At 37.2% G+C, this 16,346-nt stretch overlaps 1 protein-coding gene across 9 annotated transcripts in view; it reads left to right on the top strand.

The window, feature by feature from the left end:
• GPCPD1 (glycerophosphocholine phosphodiesterase 1) overlaps positions 1-16,269 on the top strand; it is a 42,882-nt gene extending 26,613 nt beyond the window's left edge. For 7 of the 9 annotated variants that reach the window (XM_054629354.2, XM_077176012.1, XM_077176013.1 and 4 more), the window contains 11 exons: positions 18-150; positions 368-422; positions 2,013-2,105; positions 3,173-3,250; positions 4,074-4,113; positions 4,863-4,924; positions 5,807-5,872; positions 6,714-6,850; positions 7,631-7,766; positions 8,083-8,243; positions 14,613-16,269. In XM_054629354.2, the coding sequence (XP_054485329.2) occupies positions 18-150; positions 368-422; positions 2,013-2,105; positions 3,173-3,250; positions 4,074-4,113; positions 4,863-4,924; positions 5,807-5,872; positions 6,714-6,850; positions 7,631-7,766; positions 8,083-8,243; positions 14,613-14,817 (1,166 nt within the window). In that variant the 3' untranslated portion in view covers positions 14,818-16,269. Of the gene's footprint in view, positions 1-17; positions 151-367; positions 423-2,012; positions 2,106-3,172; positions 3,251-4,073; positions 4,114-4,862; positions 4,925-5,806; positions 5,873-6,713; positions 6,851-7,630; positions 7,767-8,082; positions 8,244-11,006; positions 11,109-14,612 lie in introns of all 9 variants that reach the window. The other 2 variants (XM_077176017.1, XM_077176014.1) reach the window with 2 other exon arrangements.
• Positions 16,270-16,346: the final 77 nt, after the last annotated feature.

Here is a 16,346-nt window from a genome sequence, read left to right on the forward strand (position 1 = left end):
TGCTGTTTTTCTTGCAGTGGACTACATAATTATCAAACCTATCCAGGGATACACTTGTGATATGCAGGCTTCATATGCAAAGTACTGGAAACCAAGAACAACTCTGGATGTTGGACACAGGGGAGCAGGGAATTCTACAACTACCACTAAGTAAGTTTGTTTGCATTTTAAACTGGGAAAATTGTTTTGTGTCACTGACATCAGTTGAGGAAGTGGACAGTTTGAAAAGCTGCAACCGATAGTCATTTACTTCAGTATCAAGTTGTTGGGTATTCTCTAAAACAAAAACTTCTGATTTGTGTTTCTGTTGTTTAAATTCTGTGCTATACTTCATCTAACAAACCCTTTTTCTTGGCTGTTGTTTCAGGCTTGCTAAAGTTCAAGAGAACACCATTGCATCCCTCAGGAGTGCTGCTAGTCATGTATGTACACACATTTTCATACACACAGCACCTGTCTAGTGCAAACTAGGTTGGCTTGTACACTTAATTTGCATGATTCAATACAGTGAATGGTAATTGAACTGATGTAAATTAGATAAAAATCACTGTGGAAATTGCCTGAGTTATGGGAAGTTAATAGTAGGTCAGACTCATTCTCAAGTCTCCTAAAAAAAACAGAACTTCCATTTAGTATCTGCTGGTATTCCAATACAGGGAGAATTTTAGTCTCAACCCTCTACAGACAGTTTGAACAAGTGAATCAAATTTTGGCACTGCTAGAGTCTGTCAGCATCCTCTCATGTGGCAAAGGTCTTGCTCAGGGACTGCTGTGTACTGAAACTTGGTGTCTGAAAATGTGACTTGGGAGCTGAGCTGGTAGAATGAACCAGTCCTTGTTTTGGTGCTTGCTGCAGTGAAGACTTGAAATCCTAAGACAGAACTTCCAGTTTGGGAGATAATAGCTCCATGTGCCTAAATTCTGTGATGGAAGTGGTAACTTTTATTCCTTCCAATAATCTTGATCACTGAACAAAACTGTAGCTGCTAAATGACTGTTTTGAACAGTTTTTGAACAGTAGTTCTTAATCCTTGAGTGGACACTACAGGTTTATAGACAGGCTTTTAAAATGCTCACAAGAAATATGCATTGAGGCAGGAATTTGCTGTGAAGTCATCAGCAGCATCACTAGAGAATTGCTTTCATCCATTTGCAGATTGAAAAGGCTGAAAGCCACCACTTTGAAAATATTTCTGCTGAGAAAAGGGCTGAAAAGAACCTATGTCCTATTTTCTCTCTGTGCTGATTGAAAAAGTGGGTGTCAGGGTGATAATTTGATTAATGGTATTCTTGGAGGCCTTCAAAGGAATGACTTGCAAGCAGTCAATATGTGTAAAAAACCCCAAACCTGTTACTGTCTTTTTCTTTCTGGGCCTCCCTCTTTACTGGAAGACTGTACTTTGAGCTTTTGGATCCTTTTTCCTTTTTTAAAGCCTAACAGAAAACATTTACAGCTGAAAAGGGTAGGAAAATGCTGGATGCAGCTATTTCTGCTCTTGCACAGATTATAACACACTGCTGCTGTGTTACTCTCTAGTGACTCCAGAAGTTTGTTCCTATATGGAATATCTCCCAAAAGCCTTGGCAGTATGGAGCCATCACTTGTCTCTTGGTGTGGTGGTGGGGAGGAGGGAGGAAGATGCCTCAAAGTTATCTGTGTTTCAAACATTTGTGTCTAAAAATATTGTCTTGGTCTTTCTCTGTAATCAGGTTCACAAGACTTGAATCTTTTTAGGGAGTTTTACAAGATTAAGCAAGATATATGTATCTATATATATTTATTTATTTATATGTCTATATTACGGTAATTAGGATATTTGCCATATATTTTTTTCATCTTTAATAATCCATTGCTGAGCATGATTTAACTGGTAACAGCCAGGCATATTCAATTCTACTTGATATCCAGGACCTTGAATACTTGACACTATTTGCATGCAGTTCTGTAGTCCTCATGCATAAGTAGTTAATGGGCTTTTGTTTTGTTCTGTGTGATTTTCAATTTTCTGTAGGGAGCAGCATTTGTGGAATTTGATGTACATCTTTCTAAAGATCATGTGCCTATAGTATACCACGATCTCACATGTTGCATGGCCATGAAAAAGGTAAAGAAGATAATAGCTGTATTTTATGTGTAGATATGCCCATTCTAGAAATGTAAAATGTTAAGCTCTCATAGAAATAATTCTGGCCTCTCAAGGGATAGAATGGCAATAAAGATGCAGCATTACTTAGTGCGTTGAGAAGGGAAGTTGAGTTTTTCCTTTTGATGTTGTAGCAACAGCATTTCAGATGCATGGTTTGACACTCTTCAAGCTCACATTGTAATTGCTATTTAGCTTCTTTCTGACTTAAGATTTGGAAGGAAAAAAGCAGACAACTCTGCTATATTCTGTGGTGCCTATGGGGCTCTCTTATACTGAGGCCTGAATGTTTGCATTCTGTCCTGTTCTGCTTATCTTCCCTCCTAGTTCTGGCAGTAAATCCAAAGAGATTGGAGAGCACACTGCTCTGTCTTCTTGGCACTGGGTCTTGTTTTTCAAACTCCCACACTCACTGCAGTATTGCACTTTATAAGAAGCTTGGTTTAGAACACTGTGGAAATGGAACTTTGCCTGAAGGGAGTGAATATTCAGTGTATCTTCACTCACTATTGTCTTGCTCAGTAAAAATTTCTTAGTAAAGAGGGGAAGTGAGAAATGGACAGAATTTTTTTGACACCAGATCTTTATTTTGAGGGTGGTCTGTGTGTGTGAATTTTACCCCAGGACATTTATATATTTTTTTTTGTTTCTGAGACATTGGATAAACAGCTGTAAAGTGAACTGCCTTGGAATATTTTTTACTGCATTTCTTTACTTGTAAACATCTTTCCTGAATACATTAACCAATCAAGTTTTTAGAGAATAATTATGCTAATGTTTTGGGAGGAAAGAACTTTAAAGCCTCTAACTTGCATGAAAGACTCAACACTGAGTTTCTTTCAAATTGTTTTATGCTTTTAAGTGCCTGTGTTGTCTTGTGCAAACTGATCATCTTATGAATAAGATACCACTTGTATCTTTATCAAAAAAATAGGAACATAAATTGCCTTTATGGCTACTTTATGAAGGGTGTGTGGCTTTTTTGTTGCTTTCAGTGATGCTTAATTATGTGTTGGTTCTCTTCAAAGAAACTGGATACGGAGCCTTTGGAACTGTTTGAGATTGCAGTCAAAGAACTCACATTTGATCAGCTGCAGTTATTAAAGGTATTGTTTCCTTGGCTACTACAATATGCTGTGTGTAGAATTTAATGAAGCTTGGAGGTTTTGGGAGTAACTACAGATAGTTCTGGAGAGTACAGTTTTAAAAATTGGACAAAAAGAACAATTAGGTAATTCCAAGAAAAATACATTTGCACTGTTTTTACAGGATGGATAAATGTCATTACTTTTATCCTCTAGAAATATGGTATCTAATTTTCAAATGATAAAGGGACTGTGTGGGACTGTGTTGAACTGCTCTACCTTCCAAACAGAAGGGCTCTGTCTAGATAAAAAGGGATGAGTGGGCTACTGAAGACCCTGCTGAGATACCTGCTCTCAGTCAAGGAAACCATCTGGCTGACCCAAGAACCATATGATTCTTTTTTCTTAAAATTACTTGGCCTGCTCCTTTTTGTGAAGAGAGAATTTGAATGGAGCAAGGGAGTTGGCTGTGTCTGGCCTGATTCTAGCTCAGTATGTGTGACTGTAATATCAAACAGGTCAGCTGGATTGGAAAACAGAGGAGAGATTAATGTTCAGAGTTCTTCACATCTTGATGTTGAATTATAGTTTGTATGGGTTTACCCTTAACACAATTCCTGAATTTTCAGTGAGCATGTTTTCAGTTTGATTTTGAGCTTTTCTTGAAATTGTTAAAACCAAGTTTAAAAGAAAATTGTGATGTGTACAATTTGTCTTTTATTCTTTTACAAATTATGTCTATCATAGACTTTTAAATTGTAAAATTATTTACAAGCAAAATTAGTTACATTTTACATGTAGGAAGATGTGGGTAGAGTGTTAATGTTGCTCTTATGCTCTTCAGCTGGCTCACGTGACGGCCCTGAAAGTAAAAGATCACAATGGTATGTACTAGTTTGGAAGAGTGTTGGGATTGATTTATTGCCATGTAATTATTTAAATTCTGTGGTTGCAGCTGCTTGTTGTAATCACATTTGTCCTGAACATTTCTAAATGCTTAAGTAGTTAATTTTGTGCATGCTGTAGAGTCCTTTACTGGGAAGGAAATATCTGAACACTTGGGAGGCAGGGACAGGTTAGAAGGCAAATATATAGATCAATATATATTTCTGAATAATCATAACAGAATTGCCACTGGTGTTTCCATCTTATGCTTCTCCAGCTGTACCTTCAGCTCTTCAGACTTGCTGACAAGAACTTTGGTAACTGCTGTAGGATGTCTTATCAGTGCTGTAAATTTTTTGCCTTAATTATCCCTTTTGTAGGGACAGCAAATTATCTCACACATCCTGCCTGTATAAGAAAAGATAAAATTTTAAAAAATTAAACAAATAAGCCTTGAAAGCCAAGGCTTATTGTGGATATAATTCACTGGGTGGAGTGGTGAGAGATGAGAGAAGCCATTCTGAGATATATATATTATGGCAAGGTTTTAAATTCCAAACCAGGAATTGCCAACACCATCATGGGAGTATGTCAGTGTTAGAGGAAAAGGTGTAGGTAATCAAAAGGGAAACCTGGTTTCATTGTTCATTCCTAAAGGCCTTATGATTTTGAGCCAGTCTTTTCTTGCTGGCATTACTGGGATTATGCTTCTGTTTGTTTTAATTCAGTATTTTATCTTTCTTTACAGCATCTTTTAACGAGGAAGAGAACTCTGCTTTTGAGATGCAGCCATTTCCTTCTCTGCAAAGAGTAAGTGGTGAATATGGAGCAAGATGATTGGGGAACATGAAAACCTGTGTTATACTTTCAGCTTTGCACACATAGCAAGGGGGATATTGATTTTTGGGTTTAGGCCTCTGCTGTCAATGCTGGAACTGAGAACAGGGGTTTTATTGTTGGACACTGGAGGGTTTTCAGTGCTCACAGGTAACAGTCTGTGTGTATTTCAAGCTTCTGAATTCATGAGCCCAAGCTGTGTAGCTCAGAGTGCACTCAGTTTTACAGCTGGTTAACATGTGGGCATTGCCTGTTAATGCATTGACAGTTTCTAATTTTGAGAGAAACCACACCTGGCCTTTGGCAGTTCCTCACAGTGTCTTGGCCATCTCTCAGAGCCTGAGAAACTGAGACATGTTGAGTGAATTTCCAGTGTGTTTCCATTTAGGACTGGTTTGTGTTAGCTCCACCTTTTGAAATCACCTTGCAAATAATTCTTTATAGGAATTTCACGTGCAAGAACTTTTGTTATCATGGTAATGGCAAGCTCCTGGATTTCATACTTAAGATGCATTTTGCATTCAGAAGAACTTTCTGGAGAAAGAAAAAATATTTTTTCTTTATGAGTACAAATGGGGCATTTCTTACATGTGTTAAGATGAATTGACTCATATTTGTACCTTGTCAAAATCTTGTCCTTAAGATTGTATCCACTTCTATGTATTCATTAAGTTTAAACTGGAGTAGAAGAGGGTGTATATGTATTGTATAAAATGTTAAAAACCTAGGGGTTTGAATTTTACTGTTAAGACACCATTAGCATTAAAATCCAATGTATTCTCCCAACAATTACCTTCCCAGTGCTTTGTTGTCCTCCTTTGCTGTTGGGTCTCTTCATAGTAGAATTTTTTTCAGGTCCTGGAGTCTGTTCCTAACGATGTTGGGTTTGACATAGAAATAAAATGGATCTCCCAACAAAGAGTAAGTAAACATACATGTGATTTACTTTGATTGTTTGACATTCTTATGGCTAAAGCTTGTAATTTGATGTGACAATTTATGAGCTGCAAAGGCATAATTTTTGTGGGGGTTTGTGCCTTCTAAAAAAAAATACTGCATTATTTTTAAACTGGGGGTATAGTAGCACCACTCCCACAAATGAACAGTCTTATTCTTAAAATGATAAAATTCATAGGATTGAGTTCAGACTGCTTTTGGTAGGAGATTCTTTTTAAAGTCAGCAGGTCACAACAGGGCAGACAGGCAAGTGCCAAGAAATTCCACCTCTCCTGGCCCTGTGCAGGAGCAGCTACAACATGGTGCAGTAATTCAAGCAGCTGCTTCCTTCTAGTCAGCAGGGCTGCAGACTCAGCTGGATTGTGCAGCACTCAGTCCAGAGGGAAATGGTTGTAAAGGCTGGGATTGGAAGCCTGGAGTGGGGGAAGGAAGCTGAGGACAGTGGTAGGGTGGAAGTCAGTATGCTAGAAATAACAGCAGAGAGTAGCTGCTATAATTACTGGTCTTCAGGGAATTTCTTTGTGTTTTTGTAGCTGTAATAGGCTTCCAAGGAATGCATTTCTTGGATGGGGAGACAGGGAATTTTTCAGTGAATTTTACTGCTCTGAGAATTCAGCTGCACCTCTCAGGCTGTCAGTCCTGGAGAGCTGGAACCAGCACTGAGCAGACTGAAGGATTGATTCTGCATTCAAACTGGCCAGCTGAGTTCTCACTTTGCTCAGGTTGACTGAGAGACCATTGCTGGTTGAAATAATTATAGCAAGCATTAATTTAAGTGACTCAAACTTGTGCTTTCTTTTTCCAGGATGGCCAATGGGATGGCAACTTGTCAACTTACTTTGATATGAACCTTTTTCTAGATATTATTCTGAAAACTGTTTTGATGAATGCTGGACGAAGAAGAATTGTGTTTTCTTCTTTTCACGCAGATATATGTACAATGTAAGTTTAGAAGAGAGAAATAATGTACTTTGGTTTTGAAGTTTATTTTTATTTGGGAAAATTTACTTTGCATTTTAAAATGCACACCAGGAAATAAGTAACAGGTGTTTTCCTTAGACATAAAATTTGGGTGCCAAAATAGTTGGGAACTGAAATGAGACCACTTTGCTATCTGGAATGAGCCTAAAAAATAAAAATAGGTGAACGAAGTCACAGTGGGTATTTTTGTCAAGTGCATTTCTGGATGCTTCACTCTTTCTTTGCTCAACAAAAAAGGTCAGGGTTTCTTTTGGTATCCCAAAGTCTTTTCCAGTCATACTTGAGGGGTGTGCAAGTCTAACTTAGGAACAAATAATCTTGTTACAGTATTCAGCTTGAAAAATGCACTAGTAAGGTTAGCGGCTGTGTATTAACCATGTTTAGAAATTCCTGTTGTGGATCTTCATGATCATCATGAATCTGTGCATTTAAGAAGAAAATTACAGAATTAAATGGTCTTTGGGGATTATATATAAACATATTGAGAATGTGAGGCTGAGTTCAACATCAAGTCTAGCTTCCCTTAACATGTGTGTAATCTCCAGTAGTGGCAAAAGGACTCATGTGAGCAGTTTGTCAGCACAGTTTGATGCTAAACTGTGGGACCATCTCCTTGCACCAGCTAGGAACTAGAAGAATGTGCAGGAAAGAGAGGAATTCCCCTTGAAACACTGAGATCAAATCTTTGTTCTTTCACTTTTATTTTTTTCACGTGCTACTTGTGAACCTTTTTCCTGACAGGATCCGACATAAGCAAAACAAGTACCCTGTGTTATTTCTCACCCAAGGGGAATCTAAACTCTATCCAGAGCTCATGGATCTTAGATCTCGCACAACTCCAATTGCCATTAACTTTGCACAGTTTGAAAACTTGCTGGTAAGCTGACAAGTTAAAATCAAACTGAATTATTACTGCTTGTTTTAAATCTATGGTTTTTGGCACTAATGCTTTAAATTATGGCTAACCTCACAAAAGAAATACACTAATATTGGGCAACTGCCAAAAAAATGTCCATTGTTTGAAATGTTTTTTAATACAGTGTTTTAAAAATAGCACTCTAGTTAATCTCTCTAATGTAATATATGTTCTATTATTATGGATGAAACAGTAAGGAGCTGCCAGTGTTAAAAGATTAAAAAAGATGATGTGTTTCAAAAACATGGATTTTTAATTGAAGTCTTTTGTATTTCAGGGAATTAGTGTGCATTCTGAAGACCTGCTGAGGAATCCAGCATTTATTACACGGGCCATATCCAAAGGCCTGGTTATTTTTTCATGGGGTGATGATACAAATGACCCAGATAACAGGAAGAAACTGAGAGAATATGGTGTTCATGGGTTAATATATGACAGGTACTTAGTTGTGGCTTTTTAAAAGAATGATCATAATCACCACCATCCTCAAGCTTAGAAACTATTGTAAATTGATTCTGGTGAAATTTCATGTTGCTTCTTGGTTGACTGGGTGCAGAAAGTACGAGGACCCCATAAACCCGGATCAAGAATAAATCTAACACCAGTCCCCACTCTTTCAGCTGTATCTATGAAGCAAAATAACTTTTGTTTCTCCTGAGATCAACATAAATGTAATTAGATCCTTTAAAGAACAAGTGTATGGCATACATGTTTAAGGTTCTATTAATATTCATGATAGTAATTTTTAGGTTATATAAATGTGTCACATCAAGGAAAATGTCATTTAATTGTTTGACTGGAAGTTTCAGTGTTCTACACTGAGCTGTGGAAATAGTTAATACAACATTCTCTTGTGTTTCAAAGCTGTGAATTCACATTTTTCCTGTTAAAATTAGCTTGGAGTGACTCCAGGGCAAACTGCCAAATTAGTAATTTAAGAAAGTTGCTCTTAGATCAAAAAATTCACGTAGAAACATCAGAATACTGTGTTAAATATTTTAACAAAAGTGTTGTTGTGTTATTTTGTTGCTTATAGCAACCCAAAGTTTTAGGTCTTTTGTCTTTAAAGATGAGAAATTCATCATTATGAGGTGAAGTTTAATTTGAAAAACTGTATTAAACTAGACTTTCTGATAGAAAGTAATTGGGAAAGCATTAGGTGTAACTGAAGTTTCAAATTACAGAAGGCTTTCAAACCTTCTGCTTTAGCAAGAGTATTGCTTTGTATATTGTTTTACCTACAAAAAAAAAAAAAACCACAAACCAACAAAAAAAAAAAAAAAAAAAAACGACCAAAGGTAGAGGAATAAATAATTGTCAAAGGCTCTGTTTTATGAAGTGAAAACTGAGAGTCAATTTAATCACTCTAGGGGCAGGAAATCAAATATGTTTGCTCCTAGGGTTCTAGGCTCTCAGTGTAAAAAAAATAGTTAACTCTTTTCAATCTGTTGTTGACTTCTGAGAGTCCTTTCAAGGTCCATTGCTTCTCAGGTTTGCCAGAGGTGCCACTTCTTGTGCTGTACAGAAAGTCTCCCGTTCATTGGCAGTAAAAAAAGGAATAACTAGGTTTTTACACTGGGGATCAGCTTCAGACTGAGGACATGGACACATAAGTCCTCTTTCCTGCTACGACAGTGCTGTGTGTTGCACCTCTGCTGCAGCTCAGGACTGGGGCCCCTTTAGTCAGTGAAAAATACTTCTGGACTAGAATGCAGGTGAAAGAATCCTCTAACTACTTAGTGTGCAATCATAGAGTAATGAAGTTTTATTCTGTGGTATGCATAAGTTAAAGTGTTATATTATTGGTGGGGTGTTTTAATCAAACTCCACTGCATAAAGTGTTTGTGAAATGTCTCTTCATCTCATGTCTACTAATCCAGTCTTCCAGAGTTGTTAATTACTCCCTGTGCAATAATATTCACTACTGTGGTAAAACAGTAAAGCAGGGGCCAGCCTAACTTCTGACTTCATGTTGCTTTTATTGCTTTAGATACCCCATGCTACTTAAATGTTGTGGCATTTACGTTGAGGTTGCAAGTCAGCTACTTGTCACCTTATGTGTCCTATTGTACTGTTGGGTGTGTTTTAAGTTGTAGTAGGACAGTAGAACACCTTTTATCCCACTTTCTGATAACCAGCCAATTCTTTGGAAGGCTGAATTCCCTTGTGGATTTAACTGAACAAAACTTTCTTAACCTTCCTTCACTGTTTAGATGATCTGGATTCTTAGTAGTGTTCATCTCTCCTCTCGCTGCCTGGCTCCTCTATCACTTCCACTTCAACATCTTCCCATTTTTTGGAGAGGACCCCCAAAATTAGCACTAACTCCAAAGCTGTTATTGCAGGCTTGTTAAGTGTAATTTCTAAATGTAATTTCCCTTTTTTTTTCTGTAGGCCAAAACAAACAATGAGATGTCCCTTTGCAATTCTTAATTACTTTTCAAGTTTTACTAATTGTGTGAGTAAAATTAAATTCACTCTTAATGCAGGTTAGGGATATGACAGTTTCTGAAAGTTGCATCAGATGTCTCAAGGGGGACATTTTGAAATGCAGGTGGTACCTGCAAGTCCTGGAATGTAGGGATGTAAAACCTGGAGCAAATGTTTCCACTCACAGCTGGAGCTGCTGGGTAAAGAGCCAGTCTTTCAGATCACTTGAGACTTGAAGTTGATATTTAGAGTTTAAATAGGTATGGTGTCAGCATCCATATCCTGTGCTGTTTGGAGTTTAGAAATAAATACATGTAAAACTTAATTTAAAAAGCAGAACTCGAGAGAGAGAGATGTACATGACTGTTCTAAGGTGTAAGTAATAAGTAGGGACTGCAGTAATCTGTTTTAGTGTAAAGCCAGTTCATGCTGCTGTTGTGTCTTCAAATTCCAGAATATTTCCAGGGCTGAATTAAGATGGTGCTTCTTCCATGGTTTCTGTATTTTTGTTCTCTGGATTTATGGCCAAGTCCAAATATCTATTAAATATGGTATTTTGTGTTGCTGTTTACTAGGCCTTTACTTACACCATGTTAAGTGCTAATTATCTGAATAATCTAGGAAGTGAATAGAGGAATTGTAGTGAATTTTAGGTTGCTTGTATGTGGCCCTGAGTTACTGTGTGCCGTGGTTATTTCTGAGATTATGAACTGTGTGCATAGAGATTATTTCTGTAAGCTATTTTTTTCCAAACTTTAATCATCCATGTAGAATTGACCAAAACACTGTAGCCAGTTGTGAAGATGGCAGAAAAACTGTGTCCTGAATACCAAAAGTTGATGGTACCAAGCTCTGGGGAAAAAAAAAATGCAGGTAGGGGGTCTGGCTTTGCTTTGCATGGAGAAAAACTGCAAGACTAAATCTGGGAAGTTTACAAATGCCAAAAATACTAAAAGGCTGATCTCACTGGGGCAGAGGAAAGAACACAAATGCACTCCCTCCCCCAACCAGGCCTTTCTCCACTTGGGCTGCAAATTATTACATACACCCAAAGTTATTCATCCAAGCAGATGTTCTGGGATGCTGGGATGATATTCTCCTATTTTCCTACATTGAACTACCATTCATCTCAGTGTTTAACCAAATTATTTGAATTAAAAGGGCAGCCTCTACAGAAAGGTGCCATGTCTGCCTTCAGGCTTTTATTTGGGCTCTTAAACAAGAAAGTACTTTATGTGCATGACTAGGTATCTTCTGTCTGCACAGAAATCCCATCCTTAATATGCTTTATTAGTCTGATGTTTCAACTTTAATTAAAGAAGAAATTTCAACCTATTGTGAAATTACTCTGGCTTGGTTAAAATGCTGATTTTTAAAGCAGGATTTCTGAGGTGATTGATCTGGTGTTTTTCTCCTGGATAGGCTTTGGAAACAGTCCAGAAAATATTTCTCTATTTGAATATACTTGACTCAGTAAGAACAATGCAGCCTTGTGGTTTTACCACCTGCTGGCTGTATATTGAATACCAATGTGGAGAGGGGGTGGGTGCTAGCTTACACTTGCATCATCTTTTCTCATTCACTTTACATGATCTGAATTTTGTTTGTTGAATAATATACAGAACTGCATAAAAATATGAAATCACTATTTCCCAAACATGGATGGTGAGAGCTTTTCCATGAGAGCTTTGTCCAAACACTGCAGTTCCTTTGGCTGCATGTTGCATTTGCAGGCAAAAGCTGTGCTTGACTGGTATTAGTAACTTCCCAACATTTACACAAATTTAGCTGGCAATCAAATCAAAAGCATTTTAAACACTTCTCAAAAGCACAAGACTGCTGAAATCTGGGCTGCCCTGTTTGCCTGAAATTGCATGCATGTTACCTAAATAACAGCATGGATATGTGGAAGAAGTGTAGTATGAGTTTATTTATAATCTACTCAGTAATTGAATTAATATGTTATGACAGTTGTTAAGACAGTTTAAATCTTCCCCATTTTATGAATTGCAAAGTAAACTCAAAGTTTTTCCTCGAGATCTAAAGAAAAGTGAAAATGTTTCATCAAAAGCATCAGAAAATCTTTTGAGTGTGAAAACAGTATTTCAGTGCTGCTGCCTCTTGTCTTGTATGTGTTTTCAGAGGTTGCAAAACACCTTTCAGGAGCCAAGCACATCAGTTTTACACTCACTGCAGAGCCCTGCAATGTCCTGCCAGCCTTTTGTAGAAGGTGCTTACTCAAAAAAGTAATGTTTAAAGGACTTCTCAGTCTTCTGCAGGGCTTGCTTATTAACAGGAGGTTGGATGGAGAAACTTTAGTGCATAGTTGCTTACAATTTATTGTCCTGTTGAAGAAGGGAGGATAGGGAGATGAGAGTTTATTCCTTATCTTTACAGTGATGTTGGAAATAATTAGAGAAGTACTGGAGCTCTGTTGCTGCAAACTGGTGGTGTACTTTTGTGGACACAAACAAAAAGTAGGGTCAAGAAATTCTGAAGTGTTGCTTTGAGTAGTCTTCTCTGACTTTGGTTTAAAAGAAACCATTGGAGTGGACTGGCTCTAGTGGGCAGCTTGAAAGGAGCTTGGAGGGTTGAGTTCATCCAGAATCTCAATTGAAAAGAATTTAGAATGGAGCAGGAATTAGAGAGTTTATACATGTTGTAGTAAAGAACTAGTAATAAAATACTTGCTAGAAGCTGCTTGGAAACATGCTTAGCCATGTTCTAGGAACAAGGGCCTAGAAAAGAACCATACTTTTGCTGTTCTAGTGTCTAACTGATGGGAAAGACTTCAGATTCTTAGTTCCTAACATATGTTTATATAGAATACTATCCTCAAGTTTCAGTGTTCTCTGTGGAATTCGCAGGGAAATTCATAAGGTGTCAGCTGACTCAACTGAAGAAAGCACAGGAAGAAAGGAAGGTAGAGTTGTTATTTTGCAGAAAGTTTCCATTGGGCAAATTTGGGTCATATCTTAGGCCTGTATTGGATTACAAGTAAGTTAAATTCTATGCCTTCTGTTTGAATTTCATCAAACTGGACAGCATCTATCCTCACTTCTAGGAGTTTCTTCACAGAAATTGTCCTTGAACTTACTGTGATCCATATCAGTATTTCCTGTGGAAGTGTTTCCTCACCTGAATCCCATTATTGTACCCATCTTTGAGCTGCATGTTGGTTTTGGTGTCTTGGAGTTGCCAGCAGTTCACAAGTTGTCTTGTCAGGGTGAAAGGGCACCTTGCACTCTCTCACTTGAGCACTACATTGTTTTGTTAGTGCCATTGGTTCCTTTTGGGCATAACTTGAAAATGTGTGAGAGACAAAGGGTGATGAAATAAAAACAAACTACTTTCTTGAAGGAATCATAGTGAAGTATGATCATTCTTAAAGACTTAGGCAGAAGCCATGGTAATTTCTTGCAGAAGTTTTCATTTGAAGGAGAAAAACTTCAAAACCTGCAATACCTGGAACTGTGTATGTGCAACAACTAAAAGTGAGAGCAGATGGGTTCCAGGATTAAAATTTTGAATATAAACATGCTGATATTAAAAATGAATGTTGGGAAATCAAGGTATATCCTCATTACAATAGGTGTTGTACTAATGTTAGGTTACAGGAGCACCAATGCTCCTTTTTCTTTGTAATGAATTACACCAGAATGGTGTTTGAGTTGTGCTCAGTGCTTGCTGAAAATTTGTTTTGATTTTTTGATTTTACTGTCACTCAAAATATGGTTTGGATTTGGACAATCTGGTATGATGCTGACATTTCAAATCTTCAGCTTTGTTTGCATGTGTGAAAACAAGAAAGTGAGAAGAGGATAGACTGTTTAAAGTAGTGCAGATAGTTAATCTGAATTAGGTGTGCAGAGAGGTCAGATTTTCTATTTTTCACTCTTCACATAATATTGTGGTAATGGTGGTAATTTAAAAAAGAAAAAATTCTGAACTGGGGGAGGTGGAATTCTTCTTGAAACAGTAAGTATACACTCAATGCAGTATTATGTGCAAACAGTATATTACAGTCTGTTCAAATAATCTCTAAAATTTCTTATGCTTTGAACTTTGAAGCCTGGAACACTGCTCTTGTTTCACTGCTTTGCGCCCCCTGTAAAATCACATTTGTCAGGAGATTAAGTGAGTATATGCCAGTAGGTTTTTAGTATATCCAATGAAACTAACTAGTCTGTGTAAAGGGAATACCATTTTATATTGTGAGATAAGCAGCAAAACTCAGGGTACTAAGCCCAGGTAAACTGACTTTGGCACCTAATTTTGCTCTGTTAAGGAAAAAAACCCAGGTGCTTCATCTGGTGTACATTTCTGTGGACTGCTAGTTTATTCTGATCAGTGTTTTTTCGTTTCTCATTTATTCAGGATATACGACTCAAATCCTGTGCAACCAAATATATTCCAAGTGGAGCAGCTGGAACGTCTCAAGAGAGAGCTGCCGGAGTTGAAAAGCTGTGTGTCCCCCTCAGTTAGCCACTTCAAATCCATAACTCCATGTAAATGCCATCATTGTTGCATGGAAGAGAAACCTGTAGATAACTTGAAGAGCTTTCAGATGAAGAAGGACTAATTTTAGGCAGAATGCTGTTTTGTATCTATAGAATTTTCACCATTGGAATAGTTCTGTCTATGCTTTCAGGTTGGTTTGGTTTAATTTTAAGTCTTCAAATAGCAATAACTGTGTTCCTCCTTCCTAACAGTACTTAGTAAAATTTCAAGTAATGTTAAAATATTCAGCCAGTTACAGTTATTGTTCCAAATTACATACACAGTTTTAAGTTTTTCCTCACATCATATCAAGTCTTGAAAAAGAAAATTATTATTATATTATTTTGCTTTTAAAAAAACCAAAAATTAATTAAGTAGTCTCAGTAGTGAAAGCTCAGAAACTAAATTGTAGAGAAATTACAATAATCTGATATTGAATATGCTGAAAATTTGTTTTAATTTTGATTTTACTTACAGGCTGACAAGCTGTAGCATTTATCTGACAGCAGGAAATTGAGTGATTTTAAGATACATATAAGTAGATCTGGCCTATACATGATCTGAACAAATTGGTACCTCATGTATATGTATTTGCACTGGTAGATCCACCTGTACAAAGCTTCGTGCCATTTTATAATATTTTATTTTTTAGCAAACTGGGGCTCGTTTTCCCCCACTTGATTGGAATTGAGGCTGCTGCCTTTGTTTCCTCAGCCCCCAGTTGAGTGGTACAGCAATCAGGGGGGAACCACGAGTAAAGGCTGTTCATTAATCACACAGGCCTGCTAAACTTTAAAAATGTTGCTAATAATCATAACAGAATTACAGAAACATCTTCAGTGGTTGAGAATCTTTTTTTGCACAGTAACCTTAATGAACAGAGTGTGTACCCTGCACAAACTCTACAAAATGCATGCTTTATCTATTAAGCATGAATTTTAGGTGTTTGCTGAGGTCCTTGCATCTTTATGGTGCTAGTTATGTGTGAAGGGTGCAAGGACCAATCAACAACTTAATCTCCTTTTCCTGAGAAACCACAAGCCTGTTATTCACAAACATTTGGAGAAGAGGCTCTACCATACATGGTATGTATATATACCATACATGGTTTGTCTGTCTTACTTATAATGCAAGCTACTGGCTTTTGTATTTTGCAAGATTTTTGGCTTTTACCATGGAGCAAGAATCACAAATGTACTGGATTCAGATAATCAGTATTCTGTTGGCTGGTATCTATCCTCTGTAATTTATTACAAAGTCATAGTTTAGAGTTCTTAATAGATAAGTATGCATGTCCCTTCTCCTCCTGATGTTGCAGGTCATGCCAACACAACAGCTGTAACTTTCTACTGAAATGTTAATGTATAATAAGAATGGAAAATATTTATTTTTTTTCTCTTGTAAATTGACAATGAAAACAATAGTATGTACTATATTCTTTATATACAGTCATTGCTACATATAGAACTGATTGTACAAAGAGTAAAGCCATTGCAAATAAGTGCTTGAACCTGCACTGCTGAGCAGTTCAAAACAGCTTGTTTTGACTTGTGCATTTTAGTATTTAAAGTTTGTCCTGCACAACAGCACAATAGTATTAGGTATCTGGAA

This window comes from Agelaius phoeniceus, chromosome 3 (assembly GCF_051311805.1).
Source record: "Agelaius phoeniceus isolate bAgePho1 chromosome 3, bAgePho1.hap1, whole genome shotgun sequence".
Lineage (NCBI taxonomy): Eukaryota > Metazoa > Chordata > Aves > Passeriformes > Icteridae > Agelaius > Agelaius phoeniceus.